The 20,415-nt window shown below is 44.4% G+C and overlaps 10 protein-coding genes across 10 annotated transcripts; 6 read left to right on the top strand and 4 right to left on the bottom strand. All coding sequences in view use genetic code 12, as the record gives it.

Moving 5' to 3' along the window:
• Positions 1-333: 333 nt before the first annotated feature.
• Positions 334-2,148, bottom strand: EXO70 (GTP-Rho binding exocyst subunit; the record flags this gene model as incomplete). Its single annotated transcript, XM_002616833.1, has 1 exon — positions 334-2,148. The coding sequence occupies one exon, from the start codon at positions 2,146-2,148 to the stop codon at positions 334-336; it is 1,815 nt and encodes a 604-aa protein (XP_002616879.1).
• A 360-nt stretch (positions 2,149-2,508) lies between these two features.
• On the top strand, positions 2,509-5,094 carry FOB63_005467 (RNA ligase family protein; the record flags this gene model as incomplete). The annotated part of the gene is made up of 1 exon (XM_002616834.2): positions 2,509-5,094. One exon carries the CDS (start codon positions 2,509-2,511, stop codon positions 5,092-5,094), a length of 2,586 nt encoding a protein of 861 aa, XP_002616880.1.
• A 246-nt stretch (positions 5,095-5,340) lies between these two features.
• Positions 5,341-6,057, top strand: FOB63_005466 (tRNA ligase kinase domain family protein; the record flags this gene model as incomplete). The annotated part of the gene is made up of 1 exon (XM_002616835.1): positions 5,341-6,057. The coding sequence occupies one exon, from the start codon at positions 5,341-5,343 to the stop codon at positions 6,055-6,057; it is 717 nt and encodes a 238-aa protein (XP_002616881.1).
• A 434-nt stretch (positions 6,058-6,491) lies between these two features.
• FOB63_005465 (pantothenate kinase) lies at positions 6,492-7,820 on the top strand (the record flags this gene model as incomplete). The annotated part of the gene is made up of 1 exon (XM_002616836.1): positions 6,492-7,820. The coding sequence occupies one exon, from the start codon at positions 6,492-6,494 to the stop codon at positions 7,818-7,820; it is 1,329 nt and encodes a 442-aa protein (XP_002616882.1).
• Positions 7,821-8,477: 657 nt separating this feature from the next.
• Positions 8,478-9,791, top strand: FOB63_005464 (uncharacterized protein; the record flags this gene model as incomplete). Its single annotated transcript, XM_002616837.1, has 1 exon — positions 8,478-9,791. The coding sequence occupies one exon, from the start codon at positions 8,478-8,480 to the stop codon at positions 9,789-9,791; it is 1,314 nt and encodes a 437-aa protein (XP_002616883.1).
• Positions 9,792-10,362: 571 nt separating this feature from the next.
• On the bottom strand, positions 10,363-11,508 carry FOB63_005463 (putative cysteine synthase; the record flags this gene model as incomplete). The annotated part of the gene is made up of 1 exon (XM_002616838.1): positions 10,363-11,508. One exon carries the CDS (start codon positions 11,506-11,508, stop codon positions 10,363-10,365), a length of 1,146 nt encoding a protein of 381 aa, XP_002616884.1.
• A 2,007-nt stretch (positions 11,509-13,515) lies between these two features.
• CTF1 (Ctf1p) lies at positions 13,516-16,065 on the top strand (the record flags this gene model as incomplete). Its single annotated transcript, XM_002616839.1, has 1 exon — positions 13,516-16,065. One exon carries the CDS (start codon positions 13,516-13,518, stop codon positions 16,063-16,065), a length of 2,550 nt encoding a protein of 849 aa, XP_002616885.1.
• A 64-nt stretch (positions 16,066-16,129) lies between these two features.
• Positions 16,130-17,137, bottom strand: FOB63_005461 (uncharacterized protein; the record flags this gene model as incomplete). The annotated part of the gene is made up of 1 exon (XM_002616840.2): positions 16,130-17,137. The coding sequence occupies one exon, from the start codon at positions 17,135-17,137 to the stop codon at positions 16,130-16,132; it is 1,008 nt and encodes a 335-aa protein (XP_002616886.2).
• Positions 17,138-17,265: 128 nt separating this feature from the next.
• FOB63_005460 (uncharacterized protein) lies at positions 17,266-17,856 on the top strand (the record flags this gene model as incomplete). The annotated part of the gene is made up of 1 exon (XM_002616841.1): positions 17,266-17,856. The coding sequence occupies one exon, from the start codon at positions 17,266-17,268 to the stop codon at positions 17,854-17,856; it is 591 nt and encodes a 196-aa protein (XP_002616887.1).
• Positions 17,857-17,873: 17 nt separating this feature from the next.
• On the bottom strand, positions 17,874-20,246 carry FOB63_005459 (uncharacterized protein; the record flags this gene model as incomplete). The annotated part of the gene is made up of 1 exon (XM_002616842.1): positions 17,874-20,246. One exon carries the CDS (start codon positions 20,244-20,246, stop codon positions 17,874-17,876), a length of 2,373 nt encoding a protein of 790 aa, XP_002616888.1.
• Between the last annotated feature and the right edge of the window lie 169 nt (positions 20,247-20,415).

Here is a 20,415-nt window from a genome sequence, read left to right as displayed (position 1 = left end):
CTTCCTGTCGGGGCCAGGCCCCTTTATTGCCCTTGACATACCCTTTTTGATGCTGGCACAATCATCTAAAAAGGCGCTCGATCGTGCTCGCATTATAGTCGCGTCCATTTTGGGTTGCACACTTCTGCTTCTATTCTGCCTATTGTTCTGATAATCCATGCCATGTAGGCTCGTAAATCGTATTCGGGGCTTTGAAAGGCGAGGTGTCACCTAAATTTTTCGCCAAGCTTCGCGCGCGAAATTCTTGGTATTTTGTGGGGTGGCGTATCGAGCACAACGTCCTAAAAGAGATTTTATGTTGGACATCCGTAATTTAGAATCTCGTAATTTCTATTAGAGACGCTCATTCAAGAGACGCTCGAATTGCAGCTTGTCGTACTTAATATACTTGGCCCTGTTTTTTGTGAACTCCCCATTGCCATACTTGTCGTAAAGTTTGTTGTAGGCGTTGATGATGAGTTTCTTGATTTCTCCCGACAAGTAAACCTTGAGATCCTTTTCTTGGATATTGAACTTTTCATATTGTTTAAGTGCTTCTTCAAATGACTCGTTGAAGTTCTTAAACAACTCTTTAGTCTGTTCTCTTTCTTTGGTCGAGTGCTGTCCTCCGTTCATGGCATTGGTAGTTGTGATTTGAGTCATGTCACGAATGATGATGTAAGATGCGTAATTCCAGTCATCCAAGAACAATTTAAGGAATCGGTTCTTCAATCTCTGGAGACGCTCCAAGCCGATCTGGCCCAACTGCTGATAAAACGACTCCAGTCGGTTGATGATTGTTTCAATCATCACAAGATTCTTGATCAACAAAAATCCCTGCGACAGTTTTCGTAAGCTGTTATCACCTGTCTGCTCCTTCAAGTTGATTTCAATATTCACCATGAGCTCATCTATAAGGTCCAGAATGTATGACGAAGCTAAAAACTTGTTCAAATCTTCTGCAGATGCTTCAGCCCCAGGGATAACAGACGTGTAAACGGAAATGAAACGAAGTGGAGGTTTGATATCGAGCCAGCTTCCAAGTTTTTTGCCCTCAATCAACAATTGTAACGAGTTGAACTCACATATTCTTCTGATCTTAGAAATAACGTCCACGATAACTTCAGGAATGCTAAACTCGTTGAATCGCTCAACTTGGGACACTCGTGCATCCACATACTTGACCCACTCAATGAGCAATGACAGCGCCTTGTTTCGTAACTTGCCGTATTCTTTTGTGACTGATGCGCAGGCAGCAAAACTACACTTATACTTCGTCAATGCCGCATCCATATGAACCAATGAATCTAACAATTCCAAAGTGGCAATGTCATAGGTAAGTGGGCCCAGCTGGTCCAAGGACGTGTTATAGCGGATCAAAATTGGGGTAAGTCTGTTGTCAAGATACCCACAAAGCGTGTTGGAGAGAATCGGAGATCCAGATACCCGGAGTTCTTCACATACCGTACTAACGCTTTTGGCATACAAAAGAAGCTTCTCCGTATACTTTTCGATTCCTGAAGAGCCCTTTTCGTATGGAATGTTGCTTTGTCTTTTTGGAAATGTACAGGCAGGCTCAGAAGCTGCCATGAGCTTGCAAAGTTGGGTGTAAAGAGCCTTCTCAACGGCCGCGTGAGCATTGCGAAGGTTTCCTTGCTGTGTAAAGTAGGCCAAGACAGCTAGAGCGTCTTGTTTCTTGGGGATAACACCCGTAGTCAAATCGACTCCATTCATTACTTGACTGAAGTATTTCACCACACTCATTTCCGCCTTATCCACTGCATTTGCGAAGCCAATCACAACACCTTCAAAGTCTCTGATGTCCCGCTTCATATCGTGGAGCAATTGCGCCGAACTTTCAAGACATGCCAAATACTTTTGAATTCCAGTGGCTTCAACTGGTCCCGTAAGAATACGCTGAGATTCGGCTGCCTCGGCGGAGTACCGTGAAACATCCTTCAAAAGAGCAAGCCCTTCTTCAACAGATTGTTTTTTCGCTGTAAGGCTATTGAATTTCGCTAGCACAGGGCGAATACTCTGAGAACCCGATTGCGTTTTCTGTCCGATGGTTCGAAGCAGCCGTGAGAGATCCTCAAAGACCTGTTTCGATCGGGCAAGATTCTGTGTTAGAACAGCCACATCTGCCTCGTCCACATCCACCTTGAGCATATTAGTGTTGATGTTGGTTGAGTATTGATACTACAGGCGTCTGGATGTAGAGTCGAGGCTTACACACAGGACGAGACAGAAGTCACATTCAGATGATGACATGAAAGACTAAAAACCATTATTGTAGATTGTAGGGTGTGAAATCGTGGCATTAATTCGAATACAAGCCCGAGCCACGTGTGTTTAGATGCATCAATCCAGGACGACATCGAGTGAGAGCAGAAAATAAATATCGAAGGTTCAGAAAATAACCACCACAGCAGTAAGTCACGCTAAAAATACCAAAACTGACCCAGAAGCGAAGAAACGGATTGATTTCCGGTCTTCAGAAGACATAAAAAGAGCAGCTGTCACATTCACATGACTACAAGTCGTTTGACATGGAGGTGTACGAATGTGCAGGCTAGCTCGATGAGTAGAAAGCATATAGTACTATCAAAAATGTTTGAGCCATTGCCAGTTTTACGTGATAGCAAAGAAACTACTGATCGCTTTGTGGCTAGCTTGATTGAGGCCTCAGAAAGGAAAGATGCTGGAAAAGCCCGTGTGCTGAAATGGACAGTTGAGACTTCTACGGGTCCTGTTGAAGTGGATAGCTGGAAGTTCAAAGAGTTTGAATATTCTCGCTCGAACATCCAATTACCATGTCGGGCAAGGGGATTATTTATGCAAGGAAGTCGGATTCTTGCCCGGGGCTATGACAAATTCTTCAACCAAGAGGAAGTTCCCGAAACTAAAATGGAAGCGTTGAAGAAACTAGAAGGTCCGTTCAACGTATCAACAAAAGAAAATGGCTGCATTATATTTATTTCAGGGTTGGAGGATGGCACACTTTTGGTGTGCTCCAAGCACTCGACGGGAGAACGAGACGGAGAAAAATCAAAGCATTTCATTCGAGGCCATCAAGAAACACTCTCCCAATTAGAGCGGATAGGGAAAAGACCAGAGGACTTGGCCCGAATCCTTTTCGAGTTGAACTTGACGGCCGTGGCAGAGTTGTGTGACGACGATTTCGAAGAGCACGTCGTTGAATATCCCAAGGAATTGGCTGGTCTCTATTTGCATGGGCTTAATTACAATACCCAAAAGTTTCATACGTATCCAATGGACCGCGTGTCGGCCTTCGCTGAAGAATGGGGCTTTCGAAAGGTATCAGACTTTACTTTCGACTCTTTTGATCGTCTTTGGGCGTTCCTTGAAAAGACAGGTGAAACTGGTACATTCAACGGTAGGGAAATCGAAGGTTTTGTTATCCGAGCTAAAAAAGACGGTCTGGACTATTTTTTTAAGTATAAGCTCAAGGAGCCTTATTTTTTATACCGGCAGCTTAGAGAAGCCACGTTAGATTTGATCAACCCAGAGGCGCCTCAGAAGATTCCTCAGATTGTCCACAGACGCCCTGCTCACAAAAAGATTACCTTCTCGTATTTGGAGTACGTTGAAAAGCTTTTTGAGGAAAACCCTCAGCTCAAAGAAGACTATTTGAACTCGTTGGGGATTATAAAGGTTAGAAAAATGTACCTTAAACACATGGGATTCGGAGAATTAGATGGTTTGGGATTAGTGAAAATAGAGGACAAGGATGAGAAACTTTCTCAGAAACTTGACAAACTTTTGAAGGCAACAACCTTCCACTACGGAATCGTTCCTATTGCATCTATAGGATGCGGAAAGACAACTACCATTAAAACCTTGACCAATTTGATACCAGAGTGGGGACATGTTCAGAGTGACGATTTCTATAAACGAAAACTTAAATTCACCGAGACCTGTCTTCTGGAATTAGGCACACACAAAGTTGTCTTCATTGATAAAAACCACCAACAGGCGAGAATCCGGAAGGAACATTTCAGCTCTTTTCACGCCAATGAGGGAAAGTTTGTACCTCCTAATATACTGGTGAAATACGTTGGTATAAACTTCATGAGCAAAGGGACATCAGCTGAACATTGGAAGTTTCTTGAAAAGAGACTTATAGCAAGAGGAGATAACCACCAAACGCTTAGAGTTAAAAAGGAAGGCGACAGCGCATCTAAGAAGGCAAAAGGGTTTTACGACTCGTTCTCACCACCAGAATTGAAGGCTAAACTAGAAAATGAGAGCTTGCCGGTGGTGGTTGAAGGTAATAAGTACGAAGATCCAGATAGTAACTTCCACATGATAATCAACTTGGATTGCACTCAGGAGAACTCTTCTTTGGAAAATGCAAAAATAATTTTGCGTGAATTGACGAAAGCATTTCCGGAAATTCAAGTTCCTAATTTCACGGAAAGTCAATGGATGGAAGCTTTTGAATCTGCGAAAAACCACGAGGTAAAGGTAGTTGCGCCACCACCTGCTCCAAAAGCCGGAAAAGCGATCTATGTGGGTATTGAAATAACCCCATCTGCAATCCAAAGCATAGCCGACAATTGCTTACGTGAAGATCCAACGTGGAATGGCCTAGTTGAAGCCAAACGAGTCCAGCAAGACTTTCATGTCACTGTGGCTCACTGTATGGCAGCCAGAGATGCAAAGAAAAAGGCGTCGTGGGCAAAAATAGCCAAAAAATTCGATTTAAAAGCGAACGGAAAAGTTGCCAAAGAAACAGGGAGGTTTCCATTGCGTTTTTTCGCCGACTTGAACATCAAAAGTATAGTTGTCGTTGAGCAAACATTGATTACCCTCAGAGTGGAACTTTCAGCCATCTATACCCAAAATGAGCTGAGCTTTATCTTGGATGAAGACAAGATAGAGCCAACAAATACGATATTGCATATCACTGTTGGTACTATGAGCGAAAAGATTCGGCCTGCCATGTCAAACACATATCTTGAAAAGTTGGTTGCCTCTCACGAAAATGTGACGAAAGGAGAGTACATTTTGGATGATAAGAAGTTCAAGGTGTGGGATGTGGATGTTAGTTTAGAAAAGCAACAGCTCTTTGTTTATTATCAGTTCGACTGATCAGAGGGTACCAAATATAATACACAAATGCGCTTCGTTACTATATTTACGTATTGGTTATTCAATCTCCGACTAGGATCTGCAGCTAGAGACAAGGCACTGGAAAGATATTCGAAAAAACTGAACTTGGACTTGAACTGATTTGATAGAAAAATAAAAATAAGAATTTCCTAGGGTAAATTCCAGCACTATGTGTGCAAGTAACTGAATATATCACCAACATTATCGCAGGTGCGCAATGCCATCATGAAGTATCTTCTAGTGCCAATATCAACCATAGGATGCGGCAAATCTACAGTTTTCCGCATTCTTAAGGAGCTTTACCCAACGTGGGCGCATGTGGAAAACGACGACTGTGGATCGAAAAAAGAATTCTATAACAAGATCTCCCACCTGCTTGAAAACCACCAGGTTGTGCTTTTGGACAGAAACAATCACCTTGCTCTTCACCGCAAACAGATTGTCGAGCTCTACAAGAAGCCAGATGTCACCTTGATTGCTCTTGTCTTGGTAAGGGCAGATTCTGATCGCAAACACTTGTGGAATACTACATTCAAAAGAGTCGAAAAGAGAGGCGACAACCACCAAAGCATAGCCGGAAGTTCACAGAAGGGACTCGCCAAGGCAATAATGAGTAAGTTTTTGAAAGATTTTTGTCCATTTGACCCCACGAGCGAAGCCGACGCTGCGTTTGATTATTATGTTGATTTGGAACTCGGCGACAATTCTTCTATGGCCAACGCTGGACACGTTATCAAGTTCTTGCACACTTTGAACCCAGAGCTTGTTCCTTTAATACCAGACCCAGATACGCTACGAAGATTGTATGAAAAGAGTCTAGGGCAGGAAAAGTCGATCACACCCAGACAACAGAAGATGAGACGAGAAAAGAATAGAGAAAGCCATCCTGCGAGCCCAAAGACTCTTAGTAAAAGAAGAAACAGGGCCAATGAGACGGCGTAGTTTATACATTTTCCATCGTTTAGTGGTCATTGGCGGTGTGCACACATCAACCCCACACCACGAAGTCCGAAGACCCGAAACTCCGACCGTGGCCGCTATACGAGAGAGTACATGGTGATACTTTCAATTTCAGCCGAGTTTAATGGAGACAGAAACTGAAAATTGTAGAAACGTAGACTACGCTGTGACTTCACACGAGATTCATGACGCGACTTCCCCAACATTCGACGGGCCAAAAAAAACACGAAGAAAAAAAAATAGCTCGAACGAATTCTGTGCAAGACAAGATTATCAGGCTGTTCGTTTTCCATCTGTGAGCTTGCATCATTTCCTAATTACAATCCTCGGCTTCTCTCCTGCTTACATTTTCTTTGCCGTCTTCAGCTACTTCGGGCCTCCATAGGTTTTGTCATTCCCATACTAATAGAGCTCTGATGGTCAAGCAGCTGATTATCGACAATATCGACTTTGGCAATGTGCCCATCGGCACAATCAAAATCGATTGTTCTGGGGCATACATTGCCAACGACCACTTATTGCGAGGCCACGGTTCAGTTTCGTCTACACCGTCGCCTCTTACTTCGGACAATTCTTCAGAGTCCGAGGACGAAGAGTTGCACGCCCTGCCACTAGACGGGTCGCTTTCTGTTGACTCTAAAAACCAGAACATCACTTTGCCCAAACACAACTCGGAAGTTGTTCACATATCGGTGGACATTGGTGGAACTTTAACGAAATTGGTATATTTCACTGCGTCCGGTCAGGACGGCAGCAAGAACGGAGGAAAATTGCATTTCCAGGACTTCCAGACAGGCAACTTTGAGCAAGAAGCGCTCTCGTTTATGGTGAGGCTTGTTCGCAAGAGTATAGTGAAGAAGAATCTTCCTCCAATCACATACATAATGGCCACAGGTGGCGGAGCACATAAATTCCACAAGGTGATGATATCAGCGTTCAAAAAACACAATTTGCCGATGCACATCGTGAAAAAAGACGAGATGGAATGTCTTATAAAAGGTCTTGACTGGCTCATTACCAAGATCCCCAACGAGATATTTACATACGACCTTGCAGAAGACAATGTTCGCTTCATCAAGAGCCCATACACCGAGGACGACCAGATATATCCATATCTTCTAGTTAACATTGGCTCTGGCGTTTCCATGATCAAAGTCACCGGTCCTGGACCGCAAGGTTTCGAAAGAATTGGCGGTTCTTCCTTGGGAGGAGGTACGTTGTGGGGTCTTCTTCTGCTTCTCACAGACGCCAACGATTACAACGAAATGTTGGAAATGGCCCAGCGAGGGAACAACGAAAATGTGGACTTGCTAGTTGGCGATATCTACGGAACCAGCTACAACAAAATCGGCTTGAAGTCGAACCACATTGCGTCTTCGTTTGCCAAAGTATTCAAGAAATTGCGCTTCAGCAGGCTGAACAAGAAGCTTTCCGTGCCGGAGAAATTGGCGCTTTTCAAACAGGAGGACATTGCCCGATCCTTGTTGTATCTGATATCCAACAATATAGCGCAAATTGCATACTTGCAGGCTCGCCGCTTCGATTTGAAGCGTATCTACTTCGGAGGCAGCTACATCTCAGGACACGTGCAAACTATCCATACTTTGAGCTACGCCCTGAATTTCTGGTCTAAAGGTGAAATGCAATCCTATTTCTTGAGACACGAAGGCTATTTGGGAAGTGTGGGTGCTTTTATGATGGGGCCAAATGGAGAACACGTAAACGGAAAGAGCTACGACGCATAACGACATTCATTTCGACTGACTTATTTATTTTAATAGAACCATCGGCGCTTTCTTTGATTGTAGAGGTCGGAGAAGTCTAAATGGCCTCCTGTAATATGTACCGAGGATGATAGTGGCAAACACCACAGACGGAATATATGTTGCGCCAAAGTCGACACCGATAAAGTAACGAAGAAACTATGAGAGAGTATGTAAATGAGAAGAGAAATAACATGTAAACATCTTCATGACGAAAGTACTCCGTCTTTGGATGTTGACTCATTTGCTGCGAAGTTAATAATCTCATTGAATATTTCGTTTCCTTCTATCTTTAGGACCACACGAGTTAGTTAATCCTATATTTCACACATTTGCTTTTCCTCAACGTTACACATATTGGCGCCAATATTTCGATGTACCTGTATTGGCATACCTTTACTCTGCAAGTTCCGAAGTAACGTTGCACTAGTTATCGCGCTCAGCGCAGTGCATACACACTTCTCCTCACCAACTCCATTTACCAAAACACATAATATCAAAATCTTCCAGCGGAAGTTGCCAATCACTTGCTTGTCGATTGAAAGTGTCCAGTTGTTGTTCTTTACATAAACTACTTTAAGGTGCTATTACTTACTACCATCAATCAATTCGGAAGACCACTCCCGCGTACGTCAGATTATGGAGCCTGTTCAGATACAGCCCAATATTCCAACATCGGGGCCAAACGGTCCTGGAACAAATTCAATACCACCTTATTACTCGGCTATCAAACAATATAGCAGCCCTTTACCTTTCTCGAGCGAATGGGACGAGTCTTTTGCCCAACAGCAATCTCCACTCAAATCAAAAATGACGTATACTATGGCCCAACTTGCAAGCAACGGCATCGCAAAATCATCAGAGAAAAATGCCCGAGCGCTGCCAGCACATACTGTGACGCTGAATTCCATGCGCTCGCCGACCAGGGCGGAGGAGAAGATTCGTTTACCGAAGGCTGATCTGGCAGAACCTACGCCTCCACCATCAGATTTATCCCCAGAAGAAGTTCTGCCCATAGATGTGTTCTGGGCTATGGTCAACGATATCACAGGCAAGGACAAGTTGGCCAAGTTTGGGCAGTATTCCTTGAGATTGTTACTCCATCATTCAAAACAGGCAGAAGCGTACTTGAGTGATGAAAAGTTGAACATCCGGCTGATCAACAAGACGTACCAGGGAACAGACAAAATGTTGGACTTGATTATCAACTTTGTGCGTAATCCCCGGGCGTTTGCTCGAGTGGTAGTGATTCTAATATGCTCTACATTCACGCTGAGACTATCAGGCGTTGTCCCAGCTTTGGCTATGTTCAGACAGTTTTTGCGTTTTGGCAAATCGCCTTTCCGGATTAATGCATTACTCAAAAAGGTCAGAAACCACTTATACTTCGACAAGACCAGTAAAGTGTGGAGAATTCAAGGCTCCTTTTTTTCAAAGAACACTTTGGGTGAGCTTATATCCCTTTACTATTCAGTGAATGATGAATCTTTGCTTCTATTCAAGCTTAAGTTTTTGCAAAACAAAACTTGGAGAAGAATTGCCGGACGTCACGAATCATATGCATGGTACTGTGATTCGTGGTTTGCGTTGTATAATGCATGGTCTAGTCTTCAGAGCCTCTCACAACAGGAAATGGATATCCAGATCCAAATAAGGGTCAAACAAAGGGCTAAAGCACTTTCTAAGGAACTTTTGGGTGGAACTGCACTTCACGCCTCTCATTTGGATGATGAAACAGATGACCAACAATTGTTGAAAGAAATCAGATTCAAGAAATCGAATGCCATGTTGGACATTTACAAAACATTGTCAGACATTATTTTCAACTCATATACCGTGTTCAACATGAAGCTACACTTTGCGACAGTCCAAATATGGATGGGAATTAGCGCTTCGTTCTTAAGTTCGGTCAAGTTGTATCGCCAGAAGAAGCAACTGCTCGAAAGCAAGTAACCAGCCGCTTTTTCAATAATAGACATAGAATCAGTCCTGCGGCAAACATTAGTGGTTGCGAACATGTTACAAACTTTTATGAGAGAAGCTTTTGCCCAAGCACTGCAGTTTTATAAATAGGGACAAGAACATTTAATGACTCATGGTCAGACTATTTTGAATAAATACCGTGTTGATCGCCACGGACTCGCCTTTCTGACGTGTATGGTGGGCAAAAGAGGTATATGCTTTGAGATTAGGCAAGTCAACGTATTTGTTATTAGGGTTGTTGTTGAATGTTACAGTGACATTTTGTGAAACATATTTTGGTGGCGGTGAATCAATCGTAGGCACCAAATTAATTATCCTTAAAATGCGTTGGCACAATACACAACAGCGTAATCGCAATTGCACGTTAGTCACCTAATAAACGAAAAAAGGGTAATGACCAAAAGCCTTTTTGAATACTAGAGAAAGAAGGAGAGCCATCTATTATATAAGCATGCATACCCTTATGATGATAAGGTACAAATTATTTCATAGTACAACTATTCATAATTCAGCTTCACCAACATTACAGCTTCATTCATTTCTATTGCATGACTTCATCGAGTGTGATTGTCGCTGGAACTTCGGCGGCCACTTTCCAAAATTTCAGTAGATGTCTATCGCCCAGATCACAGGCCACAACCACTATGCGTTGTCCGGGACCATACTTTTGGGCAATCCGAACAGCTGCAACGCAATTAATGGCCGCCAGCAGTCCCCAGAACAAACCATCATTTGCACAAAGAAACTTGGCCATTTTTGTCGCCTGAGAATCCGTCACACGAATAGCTTCATCAACAAAGCGCTCCCCTTGTGCAAAGTTCCATGTGAGCCTATTCAAACCAACACCTTCAACCATTGTGTCCACCTGATGACGGCGCCGCGTGCCTTCCTTTTCAACCGAGTCGTACATTACGCCGTGGTTGATTCTGTTGGCAAGCCCAGACCCTTGCGGATCAGCCAACACAACACGAATCGACTTGTCCTGTTCTTTGAGAAAGCGAGACACACCGGAAATTGTGCCACCCGTACCGGAGCCTGTTATAAATGTGTTGATATTGCCTTCGAGCTGAGTCCAGATCTCGGGACCTGTAGTCTTGTAGTGCACCCGCCAGTTGGCGTCATTTTCGAACTGATCAGCGAAAACAGCTCGCCGGGGATCATTTTTGTCGTTGTTGATGCGCTCAGCACCCTGACGTGCCGCATTCGTGTACTGATTTGGGTCGACGATTGGAGCAGGTTTCACAGGCTCCAACTCAGCGCCCAAAGATCGGAGCAACTGGATTTTCTCAGGCAGTGTGTCATCGGGAAGACAAATGTGCGCCGTGTAGCCCAACGCATTGGCCAAAACCGTAAAGGAAATGCCTGTTGAGCCAGAAGTGCCTTCGAAAATCACATCACCACTATGTGGACGTAAGCGGCCCAGTCTCTCGTGTTCACGTATAATCGCTAGAGCCACACGATCCTTGGCCAGCCCCGCAGGATTCATAAGCTCCAATTTGGCGTAAATTTTGCAACCTGTGAGCCGAGAAAGCGACTGGATCTCAATCACTGGAGTATTTCCGATGAGCGATGCAACACCCCGGGTTTTTGGGCGGAGCATGGCGGTGGGTGGTTTCCGGCTCCTATAGAGCGAATAAATGGCAGCAGCTACTGCGGCTGCTAGCGCCCACTCCTTGTAAGAACGCATGGATAGGAAATTAGAGTCACGATGAAGTATGAGTGCGAACTTGTGCGAAGACGTCGAAGATTGGCAGTGCGAGTAGTATGTATCAGTAGATAAGAGTCTGAGAATATCCAAACGTTATCATCATGAACATGGCAGATGGAAAAGTAATTCCTATAAATTCGGAGGGTTGGTGTCTTAGAAAGGCAAGCCAGCACATGGGTTCCACTATAGTCTTGTTTGGGTGCGAAATCGGAATACCCATCAACAGAAACACAGGTGTGCAATGCCTTGTCTTACAGACCAGGGGTTAGTGAGAATGGTTGAACTCGTGATTCATCTAGGTGATTAAGCCATACGTTTTACTAAAAAGGAAAGCTCTTGTTCAACGACTCTAATACGAAGAGATATTGCAATACGTGTACCTGGATTAGATGGTCTGACAAAGAGGCATTCCTTGGTAGCACACAGTAGATATATCCTCGCCAGTGAGGGCTTGAACATGATCAAAAGCTCGAAAGTATTGATCAGGTCAACATATTTCATCATTATTCTGTGAATGACTATCTTATGGTGGCTGAACGTGGCACTTTCCAACTTGCATCATTGTACACAAGGTGCCAGTCATTTCCAGTTGCTTTTCTTGCTGAATGAGACCTTTATCTAATCAATAGGACCTTCACTCATCTTTCATATCACTAGTATTACTCTCCAAAATAATGGGCTATATGATGATCATAGCCGCATTGGATACGTAAGAGTGAAAAATCGAAGACCTGTCATCGCCATGCACCACAATCATCACCTAAATACTTTTGAGATCGGTTTAATCAGAGGTTACCATAGATATTAGAAAGAATGTGGATACAGCGCATAATCTGACTTAACAGGCTCCACAAAATGGCACCAGTCGAGAATGTATTACGGTTTCTACACTATCCATTCATGGCTAGCATTGCATATGCTCCACATAGTAGCCTCGGACCATTTACTCACAAGTCCGGAAATTCTCAGCGAAACTTTTTAGTTTCAGCAATCAAGCTATCATAGTGCTTTTGTATGCCACTGCTCGCGTCCAAAACCATTGTTTCATCTTCACATGTGAAGGTCTGGACTGGTTTTCCAGACGAGCAGTTTGGCCGCCCCGCACTTGCTTCGCAACTTGGCCTTCTCTAGCCTAATTGTCGCGCGCCTGACCTTCTGCGGCCTCGGTTGCTAGCGATAGAATGATGCAGCGAGCGCTTTGGCTCCTAAAACGTAAACGTATATAAAACCGTCTGCGCCGTTGCAGTCTTTATGAACGGTTTGCGCGCCGTACGGCCAATTAGTCTGTCTCAACCACAGCCCCTTCACCAAACAGGCAAAGCCAAGTTTGCTCTACTGGCTACGCTAGTATACATTCATAGCTCGGGCGAAACCATGCAAATACAACCGACTTCTGAAGTTTCTGGGCTATCCAGCATAGCCGCGCAAGCCACGCCAAAAAACTCCGGGTGACTTCCCATGAGTGGCCAAACGAAACAGGCAAACCGCTAAAGTCGCCTATTGGCCACGCTTCTTGTCCACTTGAAACTGACCAGGCGATTTTTGTGCCTCCTATTTCACTCGGGCAAACCATTGTTCTTTCATGCGCGCCTGTAAGCATAATGCAACAGCGTGCTACATCCAGGTCTTCGGCCCAGGCGTTTTCTCCGTTGCCTAGACTGCGCCAAAGAAACCACGCCGAAACTTTGCCCTTGCCGATACGCATGGCCCGAAATGTCTGTGTCCGCCCACGCTTTGTTGATTTCGTTCTTTCCTGATGCTTTTCCCTTTTGCTGAGGCTCTTCCAGTTGTCCAATATGGCGTTTTCCGTTGTCCGATGCACCCCGCTCTATTGAAATGCCTGCACGCACGGTCGGTTGCGATAACGTTTCCATCAACTCTTGACTTCTTCCCACTTAGCACTTCCAACGCCCGCGGCACAAGTTCAACAGTGAGACTTTTCATCCACACAGCAACCGCCTCGCACATCTGATTTTTCTGCTCGCCATGGCTAGAGTGAAACAAGAACATGCGTCTCCGCCACCAGAGAAACAAAAGGCATACACCATCAAGTACAAGCGACCCCGGGGCTCCCGAGCTTGCACCGTCTGTCGGGCCCGTAAAGTTCGCTGTGATGCCGAGATACATATCCCGTGCACCAATTGCATAACCTTCGGGTGCACATGTGTTCTTCCGGAGATGAAAAAACGCGGTTCGGGCAACGACAAGTCCAAACGCCAGGCTTCGAGCAAAGAAACTGCCCCGAGCGGCAAGGGCAACGAGAACGCTGCCGACATGTACTCGGGTAACGAAAACACGCCGCCTCCTGCCCATGGAACTTCTGCTGCTTCCGCAACACCGGCGGCCGCTTTTGAGCCCATCCACAATATCTCACAAGTTAGCGTGCCTCCGTCGCTCACGCTGAACTACAAAAACAGGCCGTCGATGCACAAACGTGAACTAATTGCAAGCAAGGCCAAGTCCTCCCTCACGTTCATTGGAAATCTGAGTATTAGTCTCATGGCCCAGCCGGTGGGCCAAAATCACGTGGAACTCCCGCAGGACTTGTTTGAAGTTTCCGATAACCTGTCCCTCGACTTGGTGGAATTGGAGATTTTAAAGTTGCGGGGCGCCTTTTTGTTGCCACTGCAAGAGTTGGCGCGGGATTTGGTTGAGCTGTACTTTGAGCATGTGCATCCGTTGATGCCTGTGATCAACCGCACAGAGTTCATGGCCAAATTTAACGACCCTGACGACAGCCCATCGCTCATGCTTTTGCAGGCCGTGCTTCTTTGTGGCCTGCGTGTTTCGACGAATCCCCTTTTGTATGATAACAAGGGCCTGAGCAATTTGGCGTCGCTTACATTTTTCCGCCGTGCAAAGGCTTTATACGAGACGAATTACGAAAGTGATCCGGTGCTGATTGTTCAAACAGTGATTTTAATTGGCTCCTACTGGGAGGGTCCGGAGGATGTGACTCGAAACTCCTTTTATTGGACTCGTGTGGGTGTGGGCTTGGCCCAAGGTTTTGGCTTTCACCGCGACACCTCAGGCTCTCCAAACTTATCAGCAGTAGAGAAGAAAATATGGCGCCGAATCTGGTGGTGTCTTTTTGAAAAGGATCGCAACGTGGCTATCGCTTTTGGGCGCCCACCTACCATCGACTTGGCGGATTGTGATGTGCGCATGCTAACTATCGACGACTTCGACGAAAATGATCCCCAAGAAGGTGTGGTATCACCTTACCCAGTCAACAAAACTCATGCTCTTTATTTCATTCACTTGGTCAAATTGGCCGAGATCACTGGTATTATAATAAAGTACCAGTATACAGTCAAATCCGAGCTGATGAAGAAGACGAATAAGTTTTCAGTTATTCAGCGCTGTGACATGTTGATGGGAATCTGGTTCACAAACTTGCCACCCGAGCTCCAGTTTTCTTTGACAAACACGTCAAAGCAAAATTTTTACGCCTGTCTTCTCAATGCCCAGTACTACAACCGGCTCTACTTGATCCATCGCGCTAACTTGTTAAAAATGGCACGCTCTTCGTCGACAAACCCAAATAATTATAAGTATCCATCTTGGGGAATCTCGTTTCAGGCCGCCCGCATGATTTCAATTGTGTCCAAGATTATCCTCGACAAAGGCATGATCAAAGATTGCCCCGTCATGTTTGTCTACATTTTGTTCAGTGCGTTGATTATGTTGATTTACCACATTGACTCTCCAAATAATGTCATTGCGCTGGCTGCATCAGATTCACTCTTTATCACTCGTGCAGTTTTGAAGGAACTTGGAAAATATTGGCCAATTGTATCAGTTCTCCTCAAGCTTTTTGACAAGCATGCTAACGACAAGATCAAGCGTGCCAAAGTTATTGAAAGAGGCACTCGCATGCAAGAACGCAGCAATTCACACTCTGAAACCGGTGTTGGAGAAAAGGCAAGCCAGATGCACGAGGAAGATACTCCGAATCTGGCATCATCGGCTATTTCACCTAAGACATCTTACAATAAAGCTATGTCTCATAATCTAGATGAGAATGACACTGATTTTCAACACAACGATAGTGAACAGCCGAACTTTGAACAACTCGTCTCTCAGTACAAAGAAAAGCCCGACAATGGTCAGGCAAACAAGCGGCACAGCCATTCACAGCAGCCAAATATACAGAACCGCGAGACTACTCCATCATCTCAAACATCTTTCCCAGATATCCTGCTTGTCACGGAGCAGTTTTCGCTTAATAATAACTTTGTGGAGAATTTCGAACCAACCCAATTGTTTCCTGACGGTGGAGTCAGCTATCCTCCATCAAGGGCATCTCTGCCTTTACAAAGACTAAATATGTCGAAAGAGACTACCGAAATGGCTGATAACCCTTCGCCGTTTCCGTCCGTTCAATATCGGCCAGGACCAGCCTCAGGCTTGGATGTCAGTGATCCTTACACTAATTTCATGGATAGTGCGTTCATCAATATGAACTTGCAGGCGACGGCCGATGAAGACAACTACTTGAAGGATGATTTGGCATCCTTTATAAGTATGTCCTAGTACATAAGGTTAATTATTATTCAATATGATGAAAAGAGGTTGATGTTGCATTTCTTCCTAATTATCAAAAAGTACGTTTCCCCTTTTTAGATTTTCCCTTACTGAGGCTCTCTAGAATTTCATTACGCTGAAGTTTCTGACTGTAACCCACCAAATTTTGCACGACTGATTCGTAGATTTCCTGACTGTTTTGGAGTTCGCGGATCTGGTCCTGCCATACCGAACTTAGCTCAATTAGCTGGGCGTAGTTATCTCTCATTTGCTTCAATTTGGCATCTAATGAGGAGTCGGAAGAATTCTGTAAGAATAGTTCTGACGTATTATTCAAAATGTCTTCTTCTATGCGAGACAATGTTTGTTGGGTGGAGGACATGAGCTCCTGTTTTTTCTCATTCGATACATTTAGCGTGCTAAATTCTGGAATCTCAAAATGGCTCCAGTCTATATCCTGGACACTTATAGATCTGCTTCTATCACGAGCATTATTCTGAACTTTGGCCAAAAGAGAAGGCGCATCCAACTCATCCAAGTTAATCGGCACCCCCAATTTGATTAATAGACTGTGTCGAATCTTCAGCTTTATCCAGTTTGGCGGTTTGAGTCGAGGACTCTTGGATATTATTGAAAAAAGCAGAGATTTATCAGATACAAGCTCTGGATATTCTGGTTTGCTCTCGGTTGTCTCAGCTTCTGGAACAACCAAATTTAGTACTTTTTCTAGTTCATCGTCAATAGCGTCTGGGTTATTAGAAAGGGTCCATAGTTTGTCCAACGCGTCCGTGGTTTCTGGAACTTGGAATTCTTCAAATGATGCTTCGTCAAAAGACCCAAAATCATCATCGTCCATTTCTTCATCGCCATGTTCTCCTTCAGCACTTTCATCAGCATTGCTTTCAACATTTGCCTGATGCTCGAGGTTTCCCGTATTCTTGTCGTAAGATGTCAGTGCGTCTTGACTTGATTCTGCGTCTCCGGAATCCAAAATTTCAGATTGAGTCCCAACACCATTTTCAGAGACTTCGACTATATCATCACAAGAATTGGCGTGCTCAGAAGCTGCATACTGGCTCATTCTGATTAAGAAGTATCGATTAATGGAAGTTGACAAGCACCTAAAGAAATGCACTCTGGGTGTACGGGTGTGCGGTAACTCTTTTCTTTGTCTCTCAATAAGAAACCCAGACATAAAGTACTTCAGGCATGCAGATTGTTTTCTTTTCTATTGGGAACCCTGGTCGAATGAACAGACATTCGACAGGCCACTATGTACTTCAACATCTTGTTCTGGATTTCGGCGCAACACAGTTGGTGAAAAAGGGAAAATATTCCATCACTTCGCTTGACAATGTAATGTTTGTCAAATCTAACGCATACATGAACGAATCTGGCGAGCTGCTACGGGCTTTCCTTGGGAATGAAAAAATTCGCCAGTGCATCCTTGTAGTTTTGTTTGACGATTTTGAACTAGTGATGCCCAAAGTCAGGCTACAACGCCTTAAACAAAACGAATCTCACAATGGAATCAAATCAATTGGACGAGAGATCCAACTGCAAAACATCGAGGCCTTGAAATTGGGGGTAGGGATTGGGCCAAAGCCTCAAAATGCCTCGCGGGATTCCATGGCATCGTGGGTACTTTCAGATTTCAAATTGGAAGAAAAGCAGCTACTTTCTACATCTTTGCAAACCATATACAAATACGTGGAGCATATAATTTCGCTGGACGGCGAGATAGGGGACTGTAATAAGCTCAATTCCCGCATCACTAAACAGATGAGTGTGCTGGATTGAACGCCAGAATATGTCATCTAAAAGATTGTGTTTCTGCGGTGTGAGAGTTTCAGATCTTCGTCTTCGCTTAGATCAGCAGCATCTCCATTGATCTTATCCTCAATACTCTCTCTGTCGGCTAAATCGATTTCGCCTTCACCCTTTTCTTCAAAAGTGTCACCAATTTCTTCATCATTGTCGTCAATGTCTTCTCCACTGTCATCGGATGAATTACTCTCTTCGGTTTCCTGGTTGAAAATTTGGTCAAAAGGAGAGATGGTTGTTCTGTTCAACTCCTCATCGCTGGAAGACAAAAGATGCTCAATGGCTCCATCCGAGAGCTCCATATGGGCTTTCTTTCCGTCATCTGATGTCGCCAAGCTCGCTGAAGGCAGTCGGGACATTGCTTGAACATTTTTAATGGCCATGGTTGTTGCTCTGATAGATTTTTTGCCTCTCTCTATTGCCCGTTCGATGCTAAGACGATGCCTTATAAATAAAAGACGAGGGAACATGCTTCTCTGGCCCTTGAGCAAAAATTCTTCCATCTTCGCTTCATCAGGATCCAGAAGAATGTAGAGAAAGTCTTTTAGTCTGTACCGGGGCCAAATGGTGATAGAACCAGTAAACCTTTGAAGGAAGACATTCAGCCAGTCCTGCTTCAGCAACCGTGGCAAGAGATCAAGGAGTTTAATGATCTGAAACCACTTCTTAATCTCTAACTTTAACAACTGTTCCGAGGCAGTTGCGAAGAAACCTCCTCTGAATGCCGCATACTTTTGTTTTCTTGTTCTTTTCCTGGAGACTGTAACCGGTCTACCGACGGTACCCTTAGGAGCGTAAAAGAATAAGGATATATGTGGATTCACCTGGGAGACAATCAGAAAGTTAACATTGTAATATGTGTTCAAAGCATCCAAAGGAATATCTGTCCTTAGTGACCCATCCCTCCATTTGTTTCCCATACTAAAAGGGACAACATCACCTGTTCTCGTTTCCTTCATCATCAAAACAACAGGATTCAAGATTCCAGGGACTGCTGAAGAGGCCAATAAAGACGACCAAATAATACAGTTGGGAGAAGTCACTGTGTTACATAAAATAACTGGTGAGTGAGGCTCAGCAGGAATAGTTGAGATATTGAGTTTTCTGCCAGTAGCTTTGTATGCCTCTTGGAAGGTTGTTGATCCCTTAGTGAAAAAAGCTGCTTTCTTTGCCCATGCCACCGCATCAAATCTCGCACCTGTTTTCAAAAACCTAGGGAACCAAACGTACCATGGATCCTCGCAAGCAGTGATTTTGCGGGCTAACTCTGGAACTAGAAGCTTTCGTAATTCTTCGTCACTCCTCGTGCAAGCTAACGAAGCTATGATACCTCCACCAGAAGTACCGGAAATAATCAGAGGAAGCAAGTCGTTGTCTAATAATGCTTTGACTATTCCAAAATGAGTATAAGCAAAACAAGCACCACCACTAAGGCATAAAGCGGTTTTGCCATAGTTCTTGGACACGGTCTTGAAGAACCGCGATTTTTGTTTTAGGGGTACGAGCAGATCAGGAGCATCAGTGACGCAGTTGATGCATTTTGTAACTTCAGTGACATATTGTTCAACCAATTTTTTTGTGCCATAATAGCGATGCGAATAGAGCTGTCTATTCTCAATGCCTGCAAAGTTCTTTTTGAGACAGCTCTGAAGAAAAACCATAAGTTCGGGTATATCACCGTTCTCTCTTAAGGCTCGAAGACGTTTCACGGTCTTTTGAATGGTGCGATAGTCGTAATATGAGAACTTAGGGTTATCAGACCACTTATCAAGCCCTAAATATTTGTCAAGCTTGATAGCGTTTTCAACCCACTCGGCATAATCCTTAGACTGCCGAAGCTTGTCCCGAAGCCTTTTTCGTTCACCAGTCCACGTGAATAGAAACTCCAGTAGTGCAACGTACGCTCGTACTACGATGTAGATAACGCAGAGGAAAGAGATCCATGCAAAAATGAGAATAAGGGCTGGCCACCGGAAAAACGTGTAGGAGGCCAGAATGCGGAACTCGTTCGTGAGCTTTTCTGTGGTGCTAGGTTTCCTTTGCTTCTTCTTTCGTGATCCCACAACAGGGAACCAGTCACTTTTAGAAACAATTTTGGCCGGGCGTTCTTTTGAGTGTGCACTGCTTTCTTGGGTATTCAGGGACACGGGGCTTAGTTGAGCTACAGCAGCATCAAAATCCGTCAGATCTAGAGCCGAGGCTGTTTTCTTCGCATCCTCATACGAAGGCAGGTTGTAGCCGGTAGAATAGTTCCCTGAATGAGATGTTTCGGCGTCTTCTTGGTCATCCCACACCAAAGCCCTTGCAAAAGCATTGATGTGCTCCTCGTTTACGTAGTCGTTTTCTTCGTCGTACAACTTTCCCATATTAGTTAGCGATAAAAAAACTTAAGCAAAGTAATATAGCAAGATAAGAACGCTTTTTGCAACCAGCAAGTCTGTTGCGTCGAGTTTGTATCAGGAAAGCGTATTCCTAGTGCGTGGGAAAAACAAGTTAGATGGAACGTAAAGTTCGAATGACGGTGCTTTTGTGAAT

The sequence above is a fragment of the Clavispora lusitaniae genome (genome assembly GCF_014636115.1).
Source record: "Clavispora lusitaniae strain FDAARGOS_655 chromosome Unknown tig00002663_pilon, whole genome shotgun sequence".
In the NCBI taxonomy this organism is placed as follows: domain Eukaryota; kingdom Fungi; phylum Ascomycota; class Pichiomycetes; order Serinales; family Metschnikowiaceae; genus Clavispora; species Clavispora lusitaniae.
Note: the sequence above shows the minus strand (reverse complement) of the source record. Positions and strands in the feature narration are given on the sequence as shown.